The sequence below is a fragment of the Pyrgilauda ruficollis genome, unplaced genomic scaffold (genome assembly GCF_017590135.1).
Source record: "Pyrgilauda ruficollis isolate IOZ18807 unplaced genomic scaffold, ASM1759013v1 scaffold142, whole genome shotgun sequence".
In the NCBI taxonomy this organism is placed as follows: Eukaryota; Metazoa; Chordata; class Aves; order Passeriformes; family Passeridae; genus Pyrgilauda; species Pyrgilauda ruficollis.
Genome location: NW_024512766.1, coordinates 221,772 through 247,569, shown reverse-complemented (window position 1 = coordinate 247,569; position 25,798 = coordinate 221,772). Strand labels below are relative to the sequence as shown.

General features: G+C 39.8%; 1 protein-coding gene across 1 annotated transcript in view; it reads right to left on the bottom strand.

Moving 5' to 3' along the window:
- Nucleotides 1–25,798, bottom strand: part of VWF (von Willebrand factor) — a 119,407-nt gene that overhangs the window by 20,123 nt on the left and 73,486 nt on the right. The window contains exons 31-43 of the mRNA XM_041460362.1: nt 22,599–22,742; nt 21,335–21,499; nt 19,024–19,067; nt 15,205–15,382; nt 12,094–12,314; nt 10,975–11,167; nt 9,998–10,339; nt 6,586–6,791; nt 4,161–4,263; nt 3,954–4,028; nt 3,338–3,442; nt 2,667–2,872; nt 1,245–1,394 (exon numbers count right to left, since the gene is read on the bottom strand). Of these exons, the coding sequence (XP_041316296.1) occupies nt 1,245–1,394; nt 2,667–2,872; nt 3,338–3,442; nt 3,954–4,028; nt 4,161–4,263; nt 6,586–6,791; nt 9,998–10,339; nt 10,975–11,167; nt 12,094–12,314; nt 15,205–15,382; nt 19,024–19,067; nt 21,335–21,499; nt 22,599–22,742 (2,132 nt within the window). The remainder of the gene's footprint in view (nt 1–1,244; nt 1,395–2,666; nt 2,873–3,337; nt 3,443–3,953; nt 4,029–4,160; nt 4,264–6,585; nt 6,792–9,997; nt 10,340–10,974; nt 11,168–12,093; nt 12,315–15,204; nt 15,383–19,023; nt 19,068–21,334; nt 21,500–22,598; nt 22,743–25,798) is intronic.

Sequence of the window (25,798 nt, the reverse complement as noted above, 5' to 3'; positions counted from 1 at the left end):
GGTAGTCTAACAGTTACGGTTTTGGTTGTACAGCTTTGATAACCATTAAAGGAGCTGAAGAAATTACAAATTCCCATACAGAACTGGCATCATTTCCACCAAGTCTTTTTATGTGTTTTTAACCAGATTTTTTTGATGCTGCAATGTCAAGGAACTGTAGCTCTGCATTAATGAGATTTTATTGGAATAAAAAATTATTGGTAAAGTATTGCTATGAGCTGAAACACAGCCAGATACTTTAGACCTAATATTTCATTTAAATTGCCATAATATAGACAAGTCTTTTCTACACACATAGAAACTGAAGGGATTGTATTGCAACAGGTAAAAACTGCCACATCTATTCTCATGGTTTTTCCTGCATTTGGTATCCTCAAACTTACTCACCAAACTCTGCACTTGCTTTGTTGGCTTTTTCCTAACGGATTAGGGGTTTTTGGTTTGTCCTAGAGAAAGATGCAGTGTTTAAGATCCACAAGGATCACCAAGTCCAGTTTCTGGCCCTGCACAGGACACCCCAACAATCCCACCATGTCCCAACACTTCTTGACCTCTTCCAGGCTTTGGGCCATGGCCCAGCCTTCCCTGGGGAGCTGTGCCAGTGCCTGACCAGCCTCTGGGAGAAGAACCTTTTCCTAATATCTGGCTTAAATCACATTCTTCTATCAACTCTTTGTACCAATTATCTATCTATTCCTGTTTGACCATCTAAGTCAATATAACAAAGTGGCTCACACTTCCTTTGCAGGCTTCCAAAAGTAAACCACAGGGTTTTATAGGATGTAGCAGATGTCTAAGGACAGTAAAGGTCCCAGCATGAGGTGTTATTATTGCTACAATAGGCAGAGCTTAGCAACAGACAGAGCTGAAATGGGAACTTCAGAAAGTGAACTTGAGATAGAACAGACATCTGCAATTGAACTTTAGACATCATGAACACTTATTGGGCAAGTGGTGTAACTGACAGACACTTCAGGACACAGTTTTTCTACTATCAAAATGTAAAATAAATTTGTCACTGATTTTCTTGGCATCAGGATACAATCCTAAAACAATTACTCTAAAATAAAGTAATAATGCTCAGACTCATGCTTTTAGGTTCTGCTCCCAAGATAATCCATTGCTACAACACTTATTTTTCTAATTTTCTCTGGTTACTCTCTAAGCAAGGAGGTTTAAAAAGGATCATTGCAGGTCCCCAACAGGGCTCTGCTGGATAATGCATTGGTTTATGTGTTACTTACCCGAGAGCAGAACGTGTCACATTCTTTGTCATGACACTCTGTCATCTGAAGTCCTGTAACATCATCCCTCAGACTGCTGCAAGAGCATTCCCTGCATCCATCTTCCCAGGTTGTCCCAACAGGATAGACTATGTTGTTGTGCACACACACCTATTAAATGCAATAATTCATATATAAAAGAGCACACTGCTGCTGTCAAGGCACACTGCTGGTTCCAAAAGGCTGCATTTTAAGGTCTGAAACCAATCATAAATTCTATGGAATATTACTAATCCCTTAGAAATGCTACAGGTCTTAAAATTGTGGTCAGCCTGTTAAGGAAAGGAAAAATAAGTACAAAGCTACTGTTTTACAGAACATAAATTGGAGAGTTTTATCTGCAGTCAGTGGAGTTGCCCAGGGTCTCAGTTTCCCTGTAAGTATAATGTGACACAACATTTAGGGATAATAAACAGTAAGTCCTCTAGAAGGAGCCTTGAAGACAAAAAACTTCTTCCAGCTAAACCATCGGATCTGAAGGGATCCTACTTGGAGCAAAAAGCTTTCTTCCTCCTGTATCATCTGGCCACCACATCTACCCCCACTAAAAGGCAGAGCCATCCCTAATATTGAACTCCATATTAGTAGATTTACAGCTTGTATTAAAGAGAGAACATTTATTTTTATAGCTAGAACAAGTAAGTCTCAGAGACACAAAATGAATTACGCAAAGTCATGAACTACTCAGCAATGGACAATAAAAGGTAGATGTCCTGTGCTGCAAGACAAGGTAACACTATGTTCAGGTTTAATAAAAAATTACATTGCCCTGCAACCTCTTCCCTAAGGAACTTTATCTTAAAGGTTAACATAATATAACAACTAAATAAAAGATTGGCAAAATAAGAAAAATATACCCTGATGAAGCTTTTGCAGAATCTTAATTTGGCAAAAACTTAAAAGTGATTATATAGTTCTTAAAAGACACAACACCTTCTCAGACAAAGGTAATCAATGAGCACAAGGAATTTTAGGTCTAAGGTGCACCAAATATATCAACAAATTTCGTATGGGGGATTGGAAGAATATGTAGTAATGGCAGTGGTCCCAAAGTATGTATATGTGTTACCTGAAAACAAAAATCACCTCTGAAATTCCTGATGTTTGAGTAACCTTTAAGTTTGAAATGTTTTTTAATATTATCTCAAAGTTATGAAAAATTGACTGGTTATGTCAAAATAAATTACTGTAATAAAAGCAATAGTATGAAGTAATAGTGTGTTTCTTTCAGGCACTTGTAAATTAAAAATGCCCTGGCATCACTTTCCATCAGTCTCATTGGGGGTTTATTCATATCTAGCTGGCTGCCTGCTTGCTCTGGTGCTACTGCTCCATGTGGAAAAGACACTCTCATCCATGGAAAAGACATTTCACTTCCCTTACCCGGTCTGGGATGCAGGTGGTTGATACACAGCCACAGTCATTGGTGAGAGACTGGGAGAGATATCCCAGAGGGCAGCTCACTGTGGAGTTCCTACAGCTGCAGGTACACTCATATTTGTCACAGCACTCGGTCTTGACAACGGTCAGCATCCGGTGCGATGGGCAGGAAAGGCTTGGGGTGGAGCTGCACATTTCCCTGTTGCAGGCTGGCAGGAAAAGGTGGGCACCATGTCAAGCTCATGGATTTTCAGAGTGCTGCCAGTGAACAGGACAGTTCTCTGGCAGCAAGGCATTAATCACCACCCCAAACTGTTATAAAAGTGCTTAAAGCCTGAGGAGTAATGCAGATATAAAAGGCTCTGGTTCTGGAACTCAGAAAAGATTCTGCCCTGCCAAAAAATTTCTTGTCTCATACATAAGCAAGAAGATTTATAAAATAAGCATCAGGGTCAGAGAATACAAGTCCAAGAGTAAAGTGTTTCTCTTGTCCTTAATTTGAAAGTGTGCTCCAAGTGCCAGCAATACACTTCTGCCAAGTCTGACAAATCATTACATGTCCATTGGCACTAAAATTCAACCTTTCAGAGGGGGGGAAAAACAATGCCTAAAGGAAGTTGTCAGCTCAAATGCAGTGTCCCAGTGTCACTCCTTGCTAGGAAAAATGATCTTACCACATGTGTAATTTGGTCTGCATTCTCCAGGGTTGGTTAGGGCAAGCTGCAGGCCAAACTCACAAACAGGGGCAGGAGGCAAATCACAGGAAACCAGGTCACACACTAAGAGCAGAAATTCAGACAGTGGTTAAAACCACGCCTACTTAGTCCTCAAGAAAACACATATGCATATCCCCATTAAACTCACACTCAATTGCTGTCTTAAAATATGAAGTACATTAGAGTTCAACAGGTCAGAGTTTGTTTTCAAAATAGCTCAGAGAAGTGTTCAAGCTCTGGTTATGGGGATTAAGGTTCTAATGTTATATTTAATGGGCAAACATAGATGATGCAAAAATAAATGCTTGAGAAAAAAAACATTCTAATGTAATTTAGAAAAAAAAAATTGCTCCATTCCCTTCCTGATCTACTACAGAGAGACAAAGTTGGAAGTGAATGGAGACTCATATCCCTTAGGAGCTGTTTGGTTTTCCACATGGATGATTGTTTAACAATTCAGTGGTATCAAAAATGCAGCACTGAATTAATTTTTTTTTTTAAAGGGACTGTATACCTTAGAAATATCTGGTAAAAGTACAGGCCAAGAAGATTCCAAGAGTTTACAAGAACCTACCACACTCATACTCGGGGCAGCACTGGCCAGGGCCCCTGCGCAGGTGAGCGACTTCACACGGACCACACTGGACAGCTGGAGAAAACATCCATAAAACAAGTTTGGATAAAAACTAGGAAGCCAGGAACCAGAGCATCAATTCAAGTCCAATCACAGAGCTAAATTTGAATAATATTTATTAATAATATTGAATGATATTGAATTTACGTTGGACAGCCGGGCAGGGTCGGACCGTGCAGTTTATCCTCTTGTTATCAAGACACGTGCAGATCTTGCAGGGCTCATTCTCGGGAATCCATGTTTCCATGTGCTGAAGGAAAAAACCCCAAGAGTGTTACATAGAAATCCCATGCTCTGGTATGATGGGATGGGAGGATGGGAGTGGGTGAGGATGAGTAACATTAACCTGGAAAATCAGAAGATTTATGAAGATTTATCTATGAAGGGTTGCTTGTTCTATTAACAGTAAAAAACTAAGGGGACACATAATTCTGCAATGACTGTCATGTGCCAATTTAACAAAAGATGTAAAGAATACATAGATGGGATGAGGAATTACTATCATTTTAAGCATCAAAATACTCAGGTATAATGCAATTGCTGGCTATTGTGAGCAACAGTGAACTGGTCCTACTACACACCATGATTGCATGTTTAGTGGTATTTAGGTAAACAGCATTATTTTGGGAAATACAGAGAAGTGTCTGCTTTCCATAACTAGTAAAACAGAGAAGAATTTCCTATGCACATAAAAATATGCATTATTTATTTCTCTGTGTTGAATTTCCCTAATTATTCTACACAGAGAAATAAATAGTCCACATTTTTATATTAGGACTATTTGGAGTGTCATCACTTGACTCTGCAGTGGACTGAAGACTGGAAAAGCACTATATCACCTCTTACACCAAAACCATCACTGAGGTGACTACCTGGGGGTAATGAGCATATTCCGAAACCACCAGTAAAGAGAATAATTTTTCAATCACTGCTCCTTCTCATGAGAGTGGAAATCATTGATATTAAAGCTTCAATCAAAGTTACCCACACAGAACTATGCACATTTAACACCCATGTGAATAGGGAGGTAGGAGAGGAAGGATGCATTATCAGACATTTTAATTTGCACAACCAATCCAGGCTCTGGGTGAGGACATGTAGGGCAGGTCAGGATGCCACAAAAAAAATGCTGTCATCTGGAAAACTCTGGAGCATGGTTTAAAACAAACACTCTACTGAGCCCATTAGAGATAGGAAGAAAAAAAAAAAAAAAAGGACAAATCTAAGCATACTGCACCTATACTCAGATATAGTTACATGTTTTAAGCCTCTCTGTGTGAGTGTTGGGACTAAAACCCCATAAGCCCAAACACAATCTAGGGTAGAAAAGAACAGAGGAATGAACACCAGAAGAAAAGAAGGAGTTTAAGGAAATCCTGACCCAAGCACCTATTACAGTGCTCACAAAGCTAAGCCTGCAATGATGGAGAGGCAAAAGAGGTACATGAGCTGATCCTCCCCAGAAATCTCATTAAGGATCTAAAGCCCATAAAAAACTGCAATTAAAGTCCTTTCTCCATCAAATCCTACAACAAAAATGTGGATTGAAGAGGACTGGCTGATGCATGTGCAAACTCCAAGAGCTGTGTAGCTGGGAGAGAAGAGGAACCACCCCTGCTACTTGGAACAGGGAACATGCTCACTGTGTGATGCTGGAATCAACAGTGTCTTTCACTGCAGTCTGGTACCCAGCATCCACAGCTTTTCCCAAGCCCATACTGCCACAGAGAGGGCTGCCTTAACTAAGCAAAGTGGATTTTCAGTAAAACCAAAATTATTAATTTCATTGAAGGAATAATTCTCCTCAAAAAAAATAAAAGATATATATAGACAAAACACCACTTGACAAAAGGTTGACTTGGTCTCAGCACTCCCCACCAATCACTGCAAATATTTCATACACAAATTGGAAAGGACCCACCAGGACCATCAAGTCCAGCTCCTGGCCCTGCACAGACACCCCAACAATGTCACCCTGTGCCTGGAGCGTTGTCCAAACGCTCCTGGAGCTCTGGGAGCCTTGGGGCTGTGACCATTCCCTCGGGAGCCTGTTCAGTGCCTGACGCCCTCTGGAGGAAGAATCTTTTTTTGATATCCGACCTAAACCTCCTCTGACAGAGCTCCAGCCGTGCCCTGGGTCCTGCTCCTGGGTCACACAGAGAAGAGTTTGATGCCTGTCTCTCCACTGCCCCTCATAAGGATTTCAGTGAGCTTTCCAAAGACAATACAAGACATTTTAAGTAAAGGATTTATGATTAAGTTGTCATTACTCATAAAAGTGTGCTGAATGGAGATGTTTATCTTGGTAAATATTTACTTATGCTATCACTCTTCCTCTCTTTCCTCTAGACACCCCTCCACATGGAATTGTCATGCCTTGCCAGGTCTGTACAGTCCCATCTGTGATCTTTATATCCAGTCCCAGCCAATTTCACACTAGGGGAGCTAAATGGGGCAGCCATCAGATTAGGAGGAACTGAGCTAGAAAATAAAAGTATCCAAAGGGAAAACAGATTTACTTTCAAAGCTGTGAACTCCAATCACTGCCAGAGGTTGCTGTACATGTAGTTACCTGGTGGTGTGTGCCATCCTCACTGACACACTGAGTGCAGACTTCTTCACTAACACAGCTGTCACCAAAAATCACCTTTCCATCTGGACAGAAGCAGCCTTCCGTGGGATAATCCTTGCAGACACTGACTTTGGTATTATTATCACAGCTCTTCACACAGGCTGTATGGCAGTGGTTGTACATCAGATGTGGGGCACATTTCATTGCTGAGCAAGACGGAGAAGAAAACACCACCATTATTTAAGAGATCTAAAGAAATTAAAATCAGTCTTTCCTGTCTAGCTTTCTTGGGAATTCTTTCAATTTTAGAAAGCCATCACCCAAAGAACGGATCTGATCCCATGCAGCACAAATCAGCAAACCACATTTTCAGGCCACATGAATCAGCAGCAGCATATGACTCACCAATACATTAGTTTGAGTAAGTGTTCACTTGTCAAATTTTGTTTCCAACACTGGGCCACAGACAAGAATTTAGAACCTTATGTGTATAGTAACAGTGCATGGTTAAGAGATAGCCAGGACACAGTAAAGCATTGAAGAAAGATTTCTCTTTTTTTTTTTTTTTTTTAATTGATAGGCTGCAGTGTTCCCACACAACTAAAGAAAGCTAACAAACAGAACATTTTGGTACTTCAAAACTGAACCTGCTGGATTTTCTGCATCTTTTTAACTGAATTGTCTTATTAACAGAATTAATTGAATCAGGTAAAGTTCCATAGCCCTGTAAGCCAACAAAGTTTTTACTGATGTGCTCACAAATCTGAGGATATTTTCTCTAAAAGCAAACACAGAATTAGGGCTACTATTCAAAAAACCTATGGACACAGCTTCCATACTGTGTATTCCCTTAAGTCTATTTTTCTCTACAACTTCAATTAGAAAAAGTGTTTCTTATTTCCCAGCCTGTGACCGCTGTGAGGTTTTTAAAACTTTGTTTCAGTCCCCTGATGAAAAACATTGAGAGAAAATCCAATCTCCCAAACAAACAAGAAAACATTCATCACCTAAACTGTCTACACATACTCTTCTAGCAGCCAATGGTGACAGAAAAAAAATGTTTTTAGCCTTAACCCTTTCCATGTTAAAGCAAATTATTTCATATAATCATAAAATGGCTTGGTCTGGACCTTAAAGACCATCTTGTTCCAACCCCCTGCTGTGAGCAGAGACACCTTCTACTAGCCCAGGTTGCTCAGAGCCCCATCCAGCTTAGCCTGGAACACTGCCAGGAACAGGGCAGCCACAGCTGCTCTGGGCAACCTGTGCCAGGGCTTCTCCGTCCTCACAGGGAAGAATTTCCTCTGGATATCCAACCTAAACCTGCTCTCTGTCAGTGTGAAGCCATTGCCCCTTGTCCTGTCACTCCAGGCCCTTGTCAAGAGTCTCTCTCCATCTTTCCTGTGGGCTCCCTTCAGGCACTGCAAGGCTACAACGAGGTCACCCTGAAGCCTTCTCTCTTCCAGGCTGAATATATCTGAATTCCAGAGAGTATATTCACTCACCCAGAAAGAGCAGTCAGGAAGGATTTGTACTGCTTGGAATGTCCCAACATGGAATGACAAAACCTGAATTAAAATTCTACAAGAATGATAGGGATTCAGTGGACTGGGAGGAGGGAAGCAAGGTAATCCAGAACTGTGCTACTGTTATTGAACATATAGTGGTAGTGTGATTATTAAGCCGTAGTGTCTATTTAATCATTAATGTAACTTGGATACATCAAATATTGACAATTTAAATTTTTGTCAGTTGCACACAGATAACTGTGTGGAAGAAGGACAATGATGATATTGTTAGGACATTTAAGACTTTTATGCAATTAGTGTTAAAATGAGCAACTCTTTGTCTATCCTTGTACAGGCCATATAACCAGATAGGAATTTGAAAACTGCACTGAGTTATTAAGGCAATCTGCTGACATCCAGCTTTGGACATTACAATTTGCAAAGTCTGGCTGAGGCACTGAATTTGGAAAATGGCTGGCAATGTTCTCCCTCTGCTTTCTAGGACTATACTCCAAACAGACTGTGACCTATGATCTTGGAAAGATATTTCAAACATTAAGTGGAGGCTTAGGCCAAATTCACACAGACATTCCTGACTTCCTATCCCATCATTCCTCCAGTCTGAGTTTAAAGCATGAAAAAAAGCATTCCTTTTACACTTATTTTTTGTATCATGCCTTTAGGATGCTGGTTCTCCAGTTCTGAAGTGAAAAGTATCCAGGGAAAGAATGAAAGTATCCAGGGAAAGAAGGCAAAGCAATAATAAACAACTCAACTAGAGAGGCAGGAGGTGAGAAAACCAACTGTGACATCAAGACACTCTCTGAGGAGGTAGCTGGGAAAGAAAATGCCTACACACATCCACATCTAAGGCACTTGACTAAACCAGACACACTGAGGGACTATCTGAATGTCTGCAACCAACACTGTGGAAAGGTTAACAGGAGAAGGTGGAGAATAAGCCACCTCAAGAGTTATTTACTTGTACTTTATGATACCTAGCATTTTTGGCAGATCATTAGGTATGCCTCCTAACAGGAACAAAAGAAAAAGAAAAAAAAAACAGGAAAAGAAAGCAGAACTACTTGTCTATGAGAATTTAGGAGAGAAGGTATACAAAGTCTGAGTTTGGCTCTAGCATGGGTGTCTTGTTTGCCTTGGTTGGGTTCTGGAAATGTGCAATACCCACATCCTGCTACACAGCACAAACTTTTCACCTACAAAACACAAACAAAGCCCAGGCAGAAGGAGAACCAGATTTGCAAAGCAAATTACAGCTGATTCAGTCAGCCTAGCTGGCATGTCCTGGCAAGAAATGACACCACAAAGAGAGGCTATTTCCCAAAAAAATTGGGGAAAACCCTGTAGCAGAAACTTAAAATCACACTAGCTCTTCCACCACATTCTCAAAAGTTTCTGCTTTGATGGAAATGGAAGGATTTTAGGAAACTGTTACAAAGAAAAGTCTTATTTTGTACCAGGTATGACAGTGACAGTCTGGGAAGCAGTTCCACTAGTCCACATTATGAGTTTCTCTGTCCACCTCAGACCGTCCAAAGTCTGTATCAAAGCAGTGATATCTGCTGCTAAAAGAGCCTAGCAGACTCAGCCCAAACCTGGTGCCACAAATGTTTGGTGGCTGCAGAGCCAGGTACTGTCACATAGCTGTGGTTACCTGTTCACAGTTTAGTTCTCCCTAGCCTGGAATTTTATCAGTTAGCAGTTTACCAAGAAACACTTCTTTCATCACATTCAGCTTAGTGGGTGACCAACCAGTTACAAGATCTGCAATACCACTTGTACAATAAACTTGATCTGGAACATTCAAAAAATTAATATTACACTGATGAGACGTCCCAAAGCAGGGCAATTTCTGTATCAGTTTAGCACAGAGAAACTCTTACGGCAAAGCTCAGGTGTTCTCCAGTCTACACAGACGCCATACTCCCTGCAGATGTGAGCATAGGAAGTGATCATCTCACAGGCCTCCTCCTCGTAGCAGCTGCTCTCCATGCAGGCCTCGTAGAAGATGTTGGGGGTGATGATCCTGTGGCACTCGGCAAAGCGGTCTGAGAGCAGCAGGTGGCAGAGGCCAGGCACACGCTCGGAGCACCTGTCTTCCCTCCGGCTGTCACAGACCTTGCCCAGCTCTGCCACCGTCCAGTCCTGGATAAACACGCTGCTGTCAGCAGTGGCAGAGCCGTTGCGCAGCGTGAAGTCATTGACATGGTTCTGGTCACACAGCCCTGGCAGGGTGAGTAAGGGGAAAAGAAAAATCTCTGAATAAACAGAGCTAAATAAACCTAAAAAAAAAACAGGGATGGGGCAAATGACACTGGTTGGGGTGGCTCAAGGAATTAATGATATTCCTTATAGCTGTTGTCAATAGAGGCCTAAACACCCTAGGTCATGTTTCTCATTTTCTCACTAAAGGAGGTACAGGTCATGCCACAGAGGTACAATCTCTGTATAGATTACACCACTGAGGATACCGTAGAATTAACTCACCAAGGCAACTCACGCCCTCTCAAATTTTTCACCTTCACTGCAAGCACTGGTCAGATTTCTCAGAGAAGTGAATTTGTAAGAATCTACACCCATATCCAAAAAAAGGCACAAATCTCCTTGAAAAGATTACTTGAAGCAAGAAAAAACAGAAAGCTGTCTCTTCTGTTCTTTCTAAAGTATTACTGGGCATCAGTGAGCTATTACATCGGGGATGAGAATAGAAAAACTAACACAGATACCCAGTACTCTCCCAGAAGTGTGGGACCAGTTCACCCAGAGAGTTTACAGACTTGTAGATTCACAAATTGCAATAAATAAATACAAGTTCAAGCCCGAATAGGAAGCTGTTAAAAGTACTAACTTTCAAACTTACCACAAAGCCCTTTCGTTCCCGAAGAAAAGCTCTTTGAATTAAGTCTAAGAATAAATTCATTGTTTCTTGGAGTAAATGTGAGATTATGTCCAAGAAGAGAGAACTTGATTTCATGCATTATTTCTCCATAGGCAGTGATTTCAAACAAGCTGCTGGAATAGGGGATAAGAACCCTTTCACCATTAACAGTCACCTGTTTAAAAAAAAAGGTGAGGTTGTCACATCAGTTTTGGCAAGCAGTTACAAATCAACCCAATTTTACAGTTGAAGCACATTTTGACTTGACAAATACCTGAAGATCCAACCGAATCTGGACTTAAGAAACAATTTTGCCAGCTGAAGGTTTCTATTGAGTCTAAAGACATACAGAAATACTTGTTCTTCCTGTGAATTACATGAACAACTCTTCCAACATTTTCCTATATAAGCACACTCTTTGAGCATCACACGATTACAGACTAACAACCTCATGCTACCAGGTTCAAATGATGTCTCAGTGGAAGTCAAGGCTGTCCAGCACCATGCAGAACTTGGTGTAAGTGTTTTGGTCCACTCTGTTTTGCTGCATGAGTCAGAAGAGATCATTTTGGCAAGTTGGCCAACACCTGTATGTCTGAGCAGCCAGAGGCTGAAAAATGGGTTGAGTTTGAATATTCTCTGCCTATGAAACAGATGTAATGCATACTAAGCTACCCCTTCTTCTAATGCTGAGGTCCAGTTGCACACAAGGTGAGAAGCAACTCCCTAGACCTTCAGCTGGTCAGTCAGGCACAGCTCTGTGATGGACAGAGCACCCTCCCATGGACCAAACATAGCGTGAGGGACCAAAAGAGGGGAATCAGAGTGCAGTATGTCCTGTCTGTAATCCTGCTTTTCTGGCAGAAGTGTCAGGGACACATTGCCAAATCCCATATTCTTGACATTGGCACACCAACACAACAGGGAGAACAAAAGGAGAAACATGTCTAGCTCACTATGCAAACACTGATTGTATCATGAAATGGAGAAGAGATGTTAAAAACAGGCTGAAACTGGATCAAGAGATGAAATTTGTCCCCATAACCTGAATTCTGCAGCATGAACAGACAATACACAGATGAATTCATGGTGTTTGCTTACGGCCATATCACTGAAGAGCTGCACTGCCACACCACGATGCTTCACTTCAATGGAGTCCATACAGTTCATCCTGGGTGCTGCTCTGCAGGGCCCTTCATGGAGCAGGACTTCAACATCATGATGCAAGTCTTGAAATAAGGTGTAGGAGCAGTTGCCAGTCAGCTTAAAATTCAGCCCATCAAAAGTGATGATATGTTGAGATGAACTTCCTATACAGACACCTGAAAACAAACAGCAATAACAACAAAAAAAAAAACATGTAAAAACATTTAAATTTTATATTTAAATTTTACATTTTAAATTTTGTGTTTCTTCACAGCTGTTGTGGCCATGGGGAACCAACTAATTGGGAAAGAGAGGAAGATAATGAATTGCAAATGGTACAGCAAACATTGACAAGAAACGCTGGTAAATACTTCATCACACATGGAGGTTTTTTGCAATATCTTTGTCTGGGAACAATAAGTATTATAAAAGATTTGGATAAACTTGTAAAAAATCCCTTTGCCTAAAACTTATTCACATTCAATATGATTTAGTAATAGATTTTATGTAAAAATTAAACAGGGAAAAATCCCTTTACTGTTTGTAGAAAGACTAACACACTGTTTAACCTTTGCATTGCATGATATTCTGTACAGTGTTACATTTGGTTCCAAATAACACTATTTTACCCTCATCGACATGTCACAAGTTGATACCCAGGGACTTTGTTTTTCAGACAGGAAACAGGAAAACTGCAGAGAAATAATATGCACAGGATAAACCAATGGCAAGCTGATATCTCAGTGTCCTGGCCATTGGGTTATAAACACTTTCTTGTCTTCAAAAACTGGACAACAAGGAAGATTATAATCCCAGAAGAACGAAAACAAAACCTGATGCTTCTGGCTCACATATTTTCAAATCTCTTGGTTAAAGGATAATAAGGATAATAAAATCAATGCCAGCAAAACATGTAAGGGGGAAAATTACCATTGTTAATAATTCAGTACTTTGCTTCTAGCTGAGAATACTCTTTTTCCTATTCAGTGACCTTCAAGTTTAATTTCCCAAGAAAGGGAGGGAGGCCTTTGGAGCACTGGAGCATCTTCAGATATTTTGCCGTAAATGCTTATAAAGTTGATATATAAATAACAATGAAATGAATTAGCAATAAAACCACGTTTCTCAATCTTTACTGATTCATGAACATTAAAAAAAAATAAGGATACTGGGAATCCTTTTAAATTTCTCATAGGTTTCTGTAGCACAAAATGCACTAATGTGATCCGTTTCAAAGTAGTCTAAGAGCACACAACAGCCATGAATCACACTGCAAATCATGCTGCTGTAAAATTGATAACTAGTTCAGCAAGCAAGCACCTTGCAATGTAACTCCTGAACTATCCTCAGAACTCAGATGACCTAAGAACACTTTTTCAAGGACTTCCTCTTTGCAGAAGCATTTGTCACATCATCCACACTGTCAAGCCGTGGCTGGAAATTGTGTTTTAGCTCTCTAAATTAGTGAATCATGAGTCAATTTAGCAGCATTTTCATGGGTGCCAGACCAGCCTCCTTCCATAACAACAGAGGTGCTGTCTCACACTGAGCTCCTACTCGGCACCTCCTCTGCTATGCCCATCTCTGCTTTTCTGATTGCTGAGAGTTTTGTTTCACACAGCATCAGAATCTGCCTTTTCAGCTGCTACAGATGTTGCTTTAGTAGGCACAGAATCACAGTGGTTGCACTGAGCAGTCATTAAAAGAGGACTTGATCCATGGGGGTTTTTAATCAGCTTTGGGGGGGGGGGGGGGGGGGGGGAGTCTATATGTGCCCTCCTCCTGCAAAATGAAAACTACCTACTTTTCCCTCACAAGGTGGACAACCTCAGGGAAAAAAAAAATTTGAGTATCATGGCTCATTAAACTCATAAAGAGATAAACAGTTCTTAGCTCATCTTAACGCAACTGACCTATAGGGCTTTTCCTGATAATCAGCTAACAGCATGAAAAGTTATTTTCATTTACTCCTTTCAGAGGATTTTTTATGAAGGTATGTCTTGCATGCCAAAAGTAATGCCCTCGTGTTGCTAGCTATGTGTTTAGGATCAAGACATTTAATAAAGATGCACCTCTTAAGGGTAGCTATCACTAAGACTATCTTTTAAACATCTTCAGATGGATAGTCATAAGTATTTTAGATATTTCTGCTTTTTCAAAATCCTTGTAGCAAACCAGAAATGTTAGATTTAAAGTGTTAAGCATTTAGATCATCAAATATACTTTTAGGAAATGCTAAAACAACGGGTGTAAAAAAATGTTGTATGCCTAAGAGCTCAGGGATCAAAATCCAGCTATGAGCTTAGGTATTTCAAGCAGTGTCTGGAAGAAATTGTACTTAAATCAGCCAGCTCAGCAGAGGACATTTTAAATTGAGATTATATGTTGCGAAGAGGTGTGTATATATATATATAGGATTCTGATCTACTTCTAAGAAGTAAGCTTATGAATTTACATTCAAACCCACTTATGCTTTAATAAATAGATCACCAGCCTCAGGGCTGCATCCCTCTAACCCTGTAAATGTTAGTGGATGCACTTAATTCCTGTTCCTGTCATCCCAGCCCAGGCACCAATCACACAGCATTCAGCCTTTCTGCTCAGACACTCTGTGTGAGGTTATCTGGCTGCAGGGAGACTTTCATGTTGATGTCTTTGTACTACACCTGCTTGATTGAGGGCAGGCCAAACCCTTAAGCCCCGAGATGGACCAAGAATCCATTGCTTGCTTACAGCTTGCCGAGGTAAATTCCTGGTTTCTCCCATACATCTTCCTTCCCAGCTCACACAGTTTTGGAAATGGAGTATGAGATTCCCTGATAAAACTGTCACTCTGCTAATGCAAAAAATCAGTGGCCCTGAACCTACAAGTAGCATTAGGCATTCCAGCATCAGTTAGGCTCTTACACTCCTAATTATTTGCTTAAATGGCTGTATAACAATTAAACAGCAATTCCCCCACCCTGGTCACCTTTGAAGTGGCTGAGAAGCTCCACTCAGCATTACATTTGTGGTCAAACATTTCAGGTGATAGGGAGGGAGAGGCATCCATGGACAGATACTCACATGGGCACATCCATCGGCAGCCGCAAGTTTCCTCCACCTTAACAGCAGGAAGGCTGCTGTGACACGCAGGTTTTGGCATCCTCTCACAGTTGATGTGGTGACTCTCCAGAACTGTGTAATCTCCTGGGAAGCAGGTCACAGTGTGGCACTGGTCTGGTAATGTCCATTTATCACCAGGCTAGAGAGGGAAACACAGATATGCAACAATTAAAACCAAAAATGCAAAATTTGGCTGATGTCATGGAACTACAGCCACAAAATGAAGTGACCCTGACAGCAGTGCTACTCACATTAGCCTTGGAAAAATAAATAATGGAATGCGCTGTATTAAAGACTTCATGAGGAAGAGAAAGTTTAAATTAGAAACACTAAGAAGCAGGCTGAAATTCCAAGCTAAAGACAACAGTCTACAATAGGAGACATTTTGTTCCAACCACCTATAGTTAGAGCTTGGCCATCCTACAACATGCATGGAGAGCAGAGTAACAAAGAATTCCCCTCAGCTTTACTTTAAATTTCAAATCCTTTAGTTTTCATAAGACACAGATGATCAGAGCACAGCAGGAATTTCTATTTGTTCCAAACTAGGAAAGTGTGGAATATTGTAGTTATTTTGTCAACAACTCTGAAACTTTAAAACAGCTCCTTTCTTCCCAAAGGGAAATTGTTCCTATACCAGATCAGTATTATTACATGTGCATAATGGATTTCTAGATCTAAAGAACTGAATGTAAAATATATTCCTGTTTTCTAAAGGACAGTCTGAATTTTAAGGCACCAGGATTATGTACTAATAAATGACAGAGAAATAGATGTGCAGTGTCTCAAGATTCCTATCTGCAGAAAGCTAAGCTCTCTGGCCCCAGTCCTACAGAGCTCTAAAGTCCATAAGTAGGCTGAATGAGTTTTGAAACAGCATTCACCCCTGAAGTGGCATTCCCAGGAATACCCCCAAATGTGAGAAACAACATTTCTCAGAGTTCTCTCCACAGAGGTAAGTCCAGAAACACCAGTACAAGTGAATGGGTGCTTCTGTGAGCTGGGTAACATTCCTTGATATGCGCAAGCAGAAATGTGTGGAAGAAAATAGAATTGATACTGGGCATGGACATCTCCCATCCTGTCCATCACAGTTTAACCATCATTCCCACAGAAGAGAAGAAAAAAAGGGATGAAAATACCTAGGTAACAACATCATTCACAGATAATTCTTGTAATTAGGAAAGTATTTCTCTGTATCTCTGAGCTACAGGATGCCATCAAGTCTAAACAAGAGCTGCCATATTTGCAGCCACAAAAAATTACATATTAAATACAGGTTAATTTACTGGACTTGTTTTATATGCTTCAGGACTTTAAGAAGGTAACTAAAATTTACTTAATACTTTTTTCAGGCTTGTGAGCCTAGAGAAGGCTGTGGAAAAGTAATAACAGGAGTTTTAAGGACAGCAAAAGTTTTTCTATAGGAAGAGATAGAATGCTTTTTAATTACACTTGTCTCTCCTACCACCTGTAAGGGTACATATACAGCTGTGCAAGTCTGGCTTCCATACATATTTAATTGGTTTTATTCACTCTTTAATAGGACATACATTAGAAAACATCTAAGAGCTGGACAAGAAAAGCAAAGCACAAGATATTAAAAAAAAAAAAAAAAAAAAAAAAAAAAAAAAAGTTGAGGGATAAAAAAACCCCAAGAATCCTAGTATAGAGAAAACACAGGGACTAAATCCCAATTGATATTAAACTGCAGGAGCAAAAGCAGGACAGAAAGGAAAGCAAAATCAGGGTTTCTAAGCTGTGAAGGATAAGTCTGCCAGAACACTGCAGGAAGCCTCAGACTTCCTCTCTGAGGGAGCTCTGAACCTACAGACCTAGACATGCACACTCTGTGTCTTGCTGTGCATCTGCAGGAGAGAGACCCATGCATCTCAGCAGCTCCCTTGGGTGTTATCTCTTAGTTTAGATGAGGTTATTTGTTTGTTTGTCTCTTCTTTAAGCCAAGAGCTGAACAATACTAGAAAAGTCATGGTAATAGCTCAGGAACATAGGGTTTGCCACCTTAAACAGCCTAGAAATGCAAATTGCTCTACAGATCACTCCATGATGAAATATCACTATTATAAGACAAAAACCTATACTTCTTTACCACCTTTATGCCTGCTTCTAAATTTCAAAACAAGACTAACAATGAAAATTAACTATGTAAAAAAAATAACCAAAACCTAATTTATTGTCCTGATATTCTGCCAACTGTCAAATTAAAACATTACACCAGTGGTTCTTTACACAGCCTATGTTTGGCACTCCTGCAACCCCTTGCCACTGGACCTGGTGAGTACTAAAGACTTCCAAGGATTCAAAGAACAGCTGAACAAACTCACAGAGGACAAAACTATCAAGCATTAGCAAATACAAAAAGGTGTCACTTGCAGCTCAGGGTGTCCCTGAGTAACAAATTGTTTATGGCTAGGGTAGTTCAGGGAATTTTTATACGTATTTATTAACATTGCTTCCCTGACTCCTATTTTTGGCCACACTATAGAGGGGGTTGGATGAATTTTTGGCCTGATTCGGCACATTTGATCTGCTAGTAACAATGACCTTAATCAAGAATATTCCTTCTACAGTCACTTCCAGGGTAGGGGTAATAACAAAACAAAACATGAAAAAGTAACAAATCATAATATTCCCAACACTGATAGGATTTAGGCAGAGATTTTTGATCCTGAGAACTCAGATTTCCTTGCAAACTGCAGGAGATCAGTTCCCACAATCTCCAGGTGCATGACAGACATCCCAGTTGGGGAGCTGAGCCTTCTGCAAGAATTCTCTGAGCAACACCTGAAAGATTATGAAGCTGATGTAAAAGCCTGTGTTTTCTGAATCGGGGAGTTTAGTTTTTGTTTGTTGGGGGTTTTTTTTCTTAATTAGGCCAACTATGTAAAGCAGTTTTGGTATATTTCCTGTGTTTAGGTAATTCATATTCACTTATTAGCCACACCCTTCCTTCACAGTCATATCTTCACAAGGGAAAAACCAAAGGAATATTTTTTATGTACTGGAAATTCAAGATGAATCCTAGAGTAGAATTCATAACTGATCCCTACTAGAAAACATGGTACAAGCTTATGCTAATATTTTTAAATGCATGTAGTAGGATATACTCTGAAAAACCTTGGCATTTCACCTGAGATGAAGAATCTGAACCATTTATGGCACCTGGAACACCAATTTCTTAGAGTGGGATCACTTTTGAGAGCTCAGACAAGCTTGCTTACACTTCTGAGCATTTTCTCAGGATTAATGAGAACTTTTGCACAAACTCCAAGAAATTTTGATTTCTTTGCTAAAGAGATGATTGTAACTAGAGACCATCACACAATAATTATCTTCCTGTAAAATTGCAACAGGGACAAGGTATTTGTAATTTCAGCAGAAGGACAGTGGCTGGACAATGAGCTTGCCCCTGCACATGCACCTTTATTTGGCCATGTGTAGCTGTCCCAGAAGTCTTCTCACCAAGAGATGGAAATGCATTTTTTGCTGTCAGGGAAGACAAATGATGTCACTGTTCTGCAGTGGTTCTGCACTGACTTCAATAACATTCAACACTCTGCAAGATGAGATAATGTTAGAAGAAGCCTCCTCTGTGTGCAAAGTTATCCCACCAGTTCAAAATCCAATATTTTCTTCTTCCAAAATAATTCTTGATATTGTCCGATGCTTTTTGTTTTAGGTTAACTGTGAAGATATTCATGTTCTTGCACAAACTTTGCAACTTAAAAGCCAGATGGCCAAAGCAGGCAATACACTTACTCTTTTTTTGTTTCCATCCTCGTCTATGCATTCTCTGACTGGGTCTGAAAGAGAAGCGGACATCTTTTAGCCATCCCATTTCCTTATCAAGCCTTTTAAGTGATGACCACCAAAATACAGGTTGCTTACTTAAAAGCTTGATTTAAGCTGTGAGAAGTTTGGGGCTTTTTGTGCTACAGCTTGTGAGTCCCTACCTGAAGACTGCAGGCATTTGTCGAAAGAGCACAATAATAAGTCACAGAAGGCATAAACATAAAATGGTCCCAAAATACTCCATGAGCAGTAACTGGGCTGCAATTCTACAGCACTTCTTGTACAGCCACAGCTCTGGCCAGATGGTGCTTAAAGGATGAGCATGGCTTTGGCTCTGAGGCACAGTCCAGCCTTACCTCAGAGTCTTGTGATCCATTGAGAACATTCCTGGGAATTAGCAGGTATTGACAATTTCCACACTCACATTTATTAAATGCAGGAAGATCAATACAGCATAACTACACAAATAGCTGTAATAAGAACACCCAAATTCAGTTTCCTTACATTTAGTCATGACTGTAATGAGCATTTTTTTCACATAATCAGTTAAAGAGTCACAGGGTACACACTGAATTGCAGCTTCTATGTTTGTGTTCTTTCACTACACACCTAAAGATATTTTGGAAGCAATTTCATTTTTGTACTATGGCATGACAAAGTCTCTAGGATATTAAGACCCTGACTAGCAAATTCTTTGTAGAATACTAGACTATGCTATCCTATATACACTCTCTGCTCTGTCTTTTCCAGGATAAGTAATGTATTTTGAAATCATTTAGGAACTCTTTAAAATCTTTTTTTAATGGTATTATTTTTGGTACACTTCCATACAAAAGGCAAGACTCCCTCTACATGAGAAATTCAACTGTATGAGTCTAGAGGGGAAAATTATGCTTTACAGATTGTAGGAAATTTATATAAAACAAAAAAAAATCCAAACAAAAAATCAATCCCCATCAAAAAAAAAAAAAATTATATCATTTTTCACTCCCTAGCAAAGTCTTCACCATCAACAAAAGAGAGGGCTAAATTTCTCAGATTTTACATGTTGAAGGTGTCTATAGTTCAAGACTGTCTATAGTTCAACAGCTTTTTAAGCTGTTGGAAAAGCCTTCATAAAAAATACAAAGCTTTCACTCCTGGTACTGATAGGTTACAGCACAGATTGCAGTAAGAAAATAATTACTGGTTCCAAATTCTTGCTCCCCATCCCAAATCTTGGATCAATGTAATTTACAGCAAGAAAAATCACATGTTTTACAGTGTGAAGAGAGGAAATGCATCTTTAAAAGCTTATTTTAAAAGAGAGGAAAGAAAATGGCAGCTGTTTAAATCTAGAAAATGGCAGCTGTTTGATGCTCTGGAGAGATTTTAAAATGCCAGAAGTGATCCCAGCGGAGGCTGATCGGATATCTCCAAGCTGGACTGTGAACACTCTGCAACTTCCTCATTCTCAGAGGTCCTTGGTTCCACAAAAAAAAGTCCATTTGCTGTAGTGGAGATGTAACTAAGCCCACATAATGCTGGCAAAAACCTGTGCAATGACTAACACCACGAGGCAGTGGCTTGTGGTGAGAACATGTGGATGTTATTGGAACAGGAATAACAACAGTGAGATGAGGGATAAATATCTATATCTAGACCAAGGACGTAAAGAAGTAAAATCCTGGTCAGTGTTGGAGCAAGGTTCCTTAGAGGAGTGTTGTCACCTACAAATAAATGACTGATTATTTTTACACTTTTTTTCCCCAGTATCTGTTTCCCTGGGAAAGGAAATTCTTTATTATATTCCTTTTTGCCTTCTATTTTGGCTGAATTTTCTCTAGACATACACATAACAATATCTGAAAAACACAACTTGAAATCTTTGCTCACAACATTTCTGAAACTTCTGAAACATGCCCCATTCATTCATTACAGCTTCAACTTTCCTGGTGTCCTTCAGTTACTGACCAGTCCTGAGTACTGATTATCAAGATTTTTATCAAGATTGATTTTTATTAAGATGCTAGCTTGAAAGTTCAGGCCTAACCAGTTCTACAAACCTTGCTGGAATTGAGCTAACTGGAATAGCAGCTGGATACATATTTAAAGGATTCAAATTTGGTTTCATGCCTAATTGATGAAGGTGGTCTAGGTCAGCATTTGTGATGGTTGTCAGTGGCACATTCACAACAGAGCATCTGATTGCCTTCTCATACCAAGAAAACTCATCCTGGTTTTGCATTTCAATTTTTGTGTTATGCTCCAGACACAAGATCATGACTTTCAGACTTACCCATGCACACTTTTTTGATAAATTCACTATTCAATGTGATCATAGTGGATAAGTCTTCAAAATTCTGGAGCTTCATGATTCTGTTAGCAGCAGATGGCCCAGCCAAAGTCCTCAGCTGCCCTTCATCATATCTGTTCCCAACAGCAACTGGGAACAGGGATACTCCTAGGAAAAGAGAAGGAAGGGTTTGAAATAGGCAAGGGAGAGGAGAAAATCATTGTGTATGGACATGGAGTGTTCATCCCTGGAAGTATTTAAAGGATGTGGCACTTGGCAGTGCTGGGTTAATGGTTGGACATGATCATCTTAAAGGTCTTTTCCAACCTAAAAATGACATCATTTTTATTTTTTCATTTGCTTCTAAAAAAATAGAACTGGGAAAAGTTTTTCTCCAACACTTAATTTTCATGTGTTACTTGCATCATTCCCCCCACACTGGCTAAAGGCAACTAAGGGCTGAAATGGTGCTGCTCTAATCACACTGTTAGCTAAGATGAGCTCTATTAGTCCCAAGCATAATAAGATCATTCATGGGCAACAAAACGCAGCTGCAGACTTAATGACATCTTCTCTCTTTTTAAATGAAAAAAAAAAAAAAACCACAACATGCTGTTTTCTTTCTTCAGTTACACAGCAACAATTGGATTATTTTCAAACCATTTAATTAAAAATAACAGTTGATAGTTGTTACACAGTCCATGCCTTATTCAATAACTCCCAGAGCAACCTTCAACCAAAGTCAAAGTTCCTCACTTCAAAGATGAACACCTGAGGAACCAGGGGTACTGCAAGAACAGCCAGAAAACTTGAAAAATCATCAGGCAGCACATTGATAGCAAAAGTATATTCCTGTAGAGATGAGTGAAGAATCTGATCAAAACCTCTAATTATTACTATTATTATCATTATTATCTTTATGATGATTATTTTTATTTATCATTATTATTATTATTAGAGTGAACCTTTCAAGTTTCACTGTACTGCAACAGTACTGAATTTATGACATTAGACCACATTTCTGTTATCCCTATCTATCCACAGGATCTCAGAAAACAAGACACTACTAATTTGTGAGTCCTGGGGAAGCTGTCAGACTTAATGGCATCTTCACGGGGCATGTTTTTTTCAGGTCTCAACACTACACACAGTAACTCCAGAAGTTACATGAACACACCAGTGTCTTAATTTTCCATCTTTTGTTCTAGCTCATTACTTAAAAAGTAACAACTCTACGTATAAATAGTGACAGTGAAACGAGGTTTACTGTTCACTCTTGCAGAAAGGGCAGCAGCCTCCACAGGATCTTCTGAGCTCCCCGACACGATGACAATCGCGACCTTTGATGCGCTGGGTCTGCCCCCATGGGATTCTGACATAGCATTCTGGACCACAAAATCAATAGCATTTCCTAGGAAGAAATGAAGAGAGAAATGAGAGATAGAAAAGTCACAGGAGACCGCAGAACTAAATTTTATATTGTTTTAGTGTGTTACACTATTAGGTAATGAAAAATATTTATTCTCAAAGGACTCTTAATGTCTGATTTATTGCAGATACATGAAAGATCTCAGCTATTAAAAATCTTCCAGTATTTATTAAGACATCCAAACACAGGAGGTCCATCCTTAATTCCATACACAGACTATCCCAGTCTCTGCAGTGATAGGAATTTTTTTTCCCTTTCCTTAGCCACGATAACAAAGTCACACTCCTCATTTAAGCAGTTACCTTTCCCAGAAGTATTGCCAGCCCTAAAGGATAGAAGACATTGTGGGGTTTATATTCCTGCTTCTAACTGCCGAGCAACACTGACATCCAGTGGCGAGCTGATCCACAGCTTGGCATCATTCTGTTCACACAAGTTGTTGTGACTCCTATAAAAGATCTTAGTGCTTCCCTAATTAGTGCTTCCCTAATTAGCGCTTCCCTAATTTCATCGACTTTCCTTAAGGGTGTGAAAAACCTATCTTGCCTCCACACTACCAGCAACCTTTCTGAAATTTAAACTCTGTGTAATCCATGACACAACCGGGTGATCCTTATTAAAATAAAAACTAAACAAAAAAACCACACCAAACCCCACAAAAATGTCTTTCTTGCAAAGAAATTCTACCTGAGTTACCAAATCATAAACTAGCTTAAAAAGGAAGCTGCTGACCATTCATTTTACATCTGTGAACATTCAGGCAAATTTTGTTGATAATTATGACCTCAGCAAGAGAGCACTTTGTTAGTACTTGCATTTAGACATGTATTTGCACAAATATTTACACTGGGGATCATGATATGCAGCTTTCTTAAAAGCTCCTTTGGGCTTGGAAGTTATCAGGTCAGGAAGTAGAAATGAAACCGGGTGACTGATGTGACATTCGGGGCAAACAGTGACTGGTGAACAAGAAACACTTGAAAGAGTATTTCCTCTGAGTAATCTGCAATAACTGTGGAGCAAAAATAGGTTTGCCTCAGGAATTCACTGTACAATTTATAATAACAAATGCATTTGTAAAACACTGGAAGTCAGCCTGTAGATAATTCACCAGCACATCTTAGCGCACCTGAACATTTTGTACTTGATGTCTTCTTGCACCATGTAACCCACACCTTTCCAGTGATAGACGCAAAAACCCTTTTCCCAAGCTGCTGCAAGCATGGACAAACTTCAGGAATCTCACTCAGCACATTGATTATTGATAAGGCTTGGAGAACTGGGATTGTTCAGCTTGGAGAAGGCTCCAGGGAGACGTCACTGCAGCCTTACAGTATTTAAAGGGAGCTTATAAAAAAGAATGAGAGCAACTTATTATAGTGGTAGGTAGATATAGTACAAGAGGACAAGTTTTAAATTAAAAGAGGAGAGATTTAGACTTGATGTGATGAAGAACTTTTTTACTCAGAGGGTCCTGAGGCACCAGTGGAAAAGGCTGCCCTGGGAAGTTGCGGCTGCCCCATCCCTGGAAGTGTCCAAGGCCAGGATGGATGGGGCTCTGAGCAACCTGGGATAGTGCAAGGGGTCCCTGCCTATGGCAGGGGGCTGGAACTAGATGACCTTTGAGGCCTCTTCCAACCCAAATTTTAAATTAAAAGAGGAGAGATTTAGACTTGATGTGATGAAGAACTTTTTTACTCAGAGGGTCCTGAGGCACCAGTGGAAAAGGCTGCCCTGGGAAGTTGCGGCTGCCCCATCCCTGGAAGTGTCCAAGGCCAGGATGGATGGGGCTCTGAGCAACCTGGGATAGTGCAAGGGGTCCCTGCCTATGGCAGGGGGCTGGAACTAGATGACCTTTGAGGCCTCTTCCAACCCAAACTATTCAGTGATTCTGTACCAAGGCAACAGCAGTTGGATATTCAGTGAAAATCTTGAAATTTTGGATGTTTTTCTACTTGCAACAAAACACATTTTGAAACACCATTATTTGTTGGGTGATGGTGATTCCATTTCACAAACTACTGTTCCTGACCACAAAAAAATAACTAACCTCAGCCATTAACTCATGTCCTACACAGCTTTCCCACAATCCTTTCTACAAATGGTTCTGTGTCTGTCAAGGTAAATGTTAGAATGCCACATTAGCTAGAAATAACTAAGGATAAAACAAAATACAGCAAATAAATCTCACTATATTCAAAATCCCTGAGATTGCTCTAGGATGGTCACTGTGCCAGAAGATTGACTCATTTCCCTTTGGTCCTACAATTACCAAAAAAAAAAAGTATTTAACTTTCAAACATATTTTAGGTTAAACTTTTGCACAGTAAGAATCACAAATGATTTTTCATTCATTTGTGAAAAGTACTTGAAATTTCTTATTTGTTTTCCTTAATGACCCTTTGACTTTTGTGTGGTTGGTGTGGTCAGCAGCCAGTCCAGCTCTATTTTTCTTCTTCTCACATTAATTTTAAAAATGGTCAGAAACTCCATACATATTTGTAAACTAAAAAAAAAAAAAAAAATCCATTCTTTTTATAATTTCTCATAAAGAAATCAAGTACTGTTGTATTAGAACCAGCGACTATTTCAAAGGCCCCAAAAGTAGTTACTCAATTTAATGCACGGAAAATTGGATTTAGCATAGTAAAAACTCTTTGGATTTCTCCCTGTATTTTTAAGCCAGTGCTGGAGAAAAGAGCCAGGTGTCTGAAGACATCACCAAATGAACACTTTCGTCCTGCTAGAGGGATTCAAAAAGTCATCATCCCAAGCTGGAAGGTCACTTCTCAGCTCTTAATCTCTCCATCTCACCACAGAGGGGAATAATAAATTCCTCAGAGGCCACAATAAAAACTATTCACTGCCAAAGTCAACCAACTTCAACATTTTCATACTGAGAGACCACAACACAACAAAAACCTGTCATTTTCATATCAGTAAAGCAAATATAAGTATTTACACTGAATTAAACAACACCGCACAAGGCTTTATTAAGACTGGAAAGAGGTTTCACAGCATGGAAACATAAAGACAAT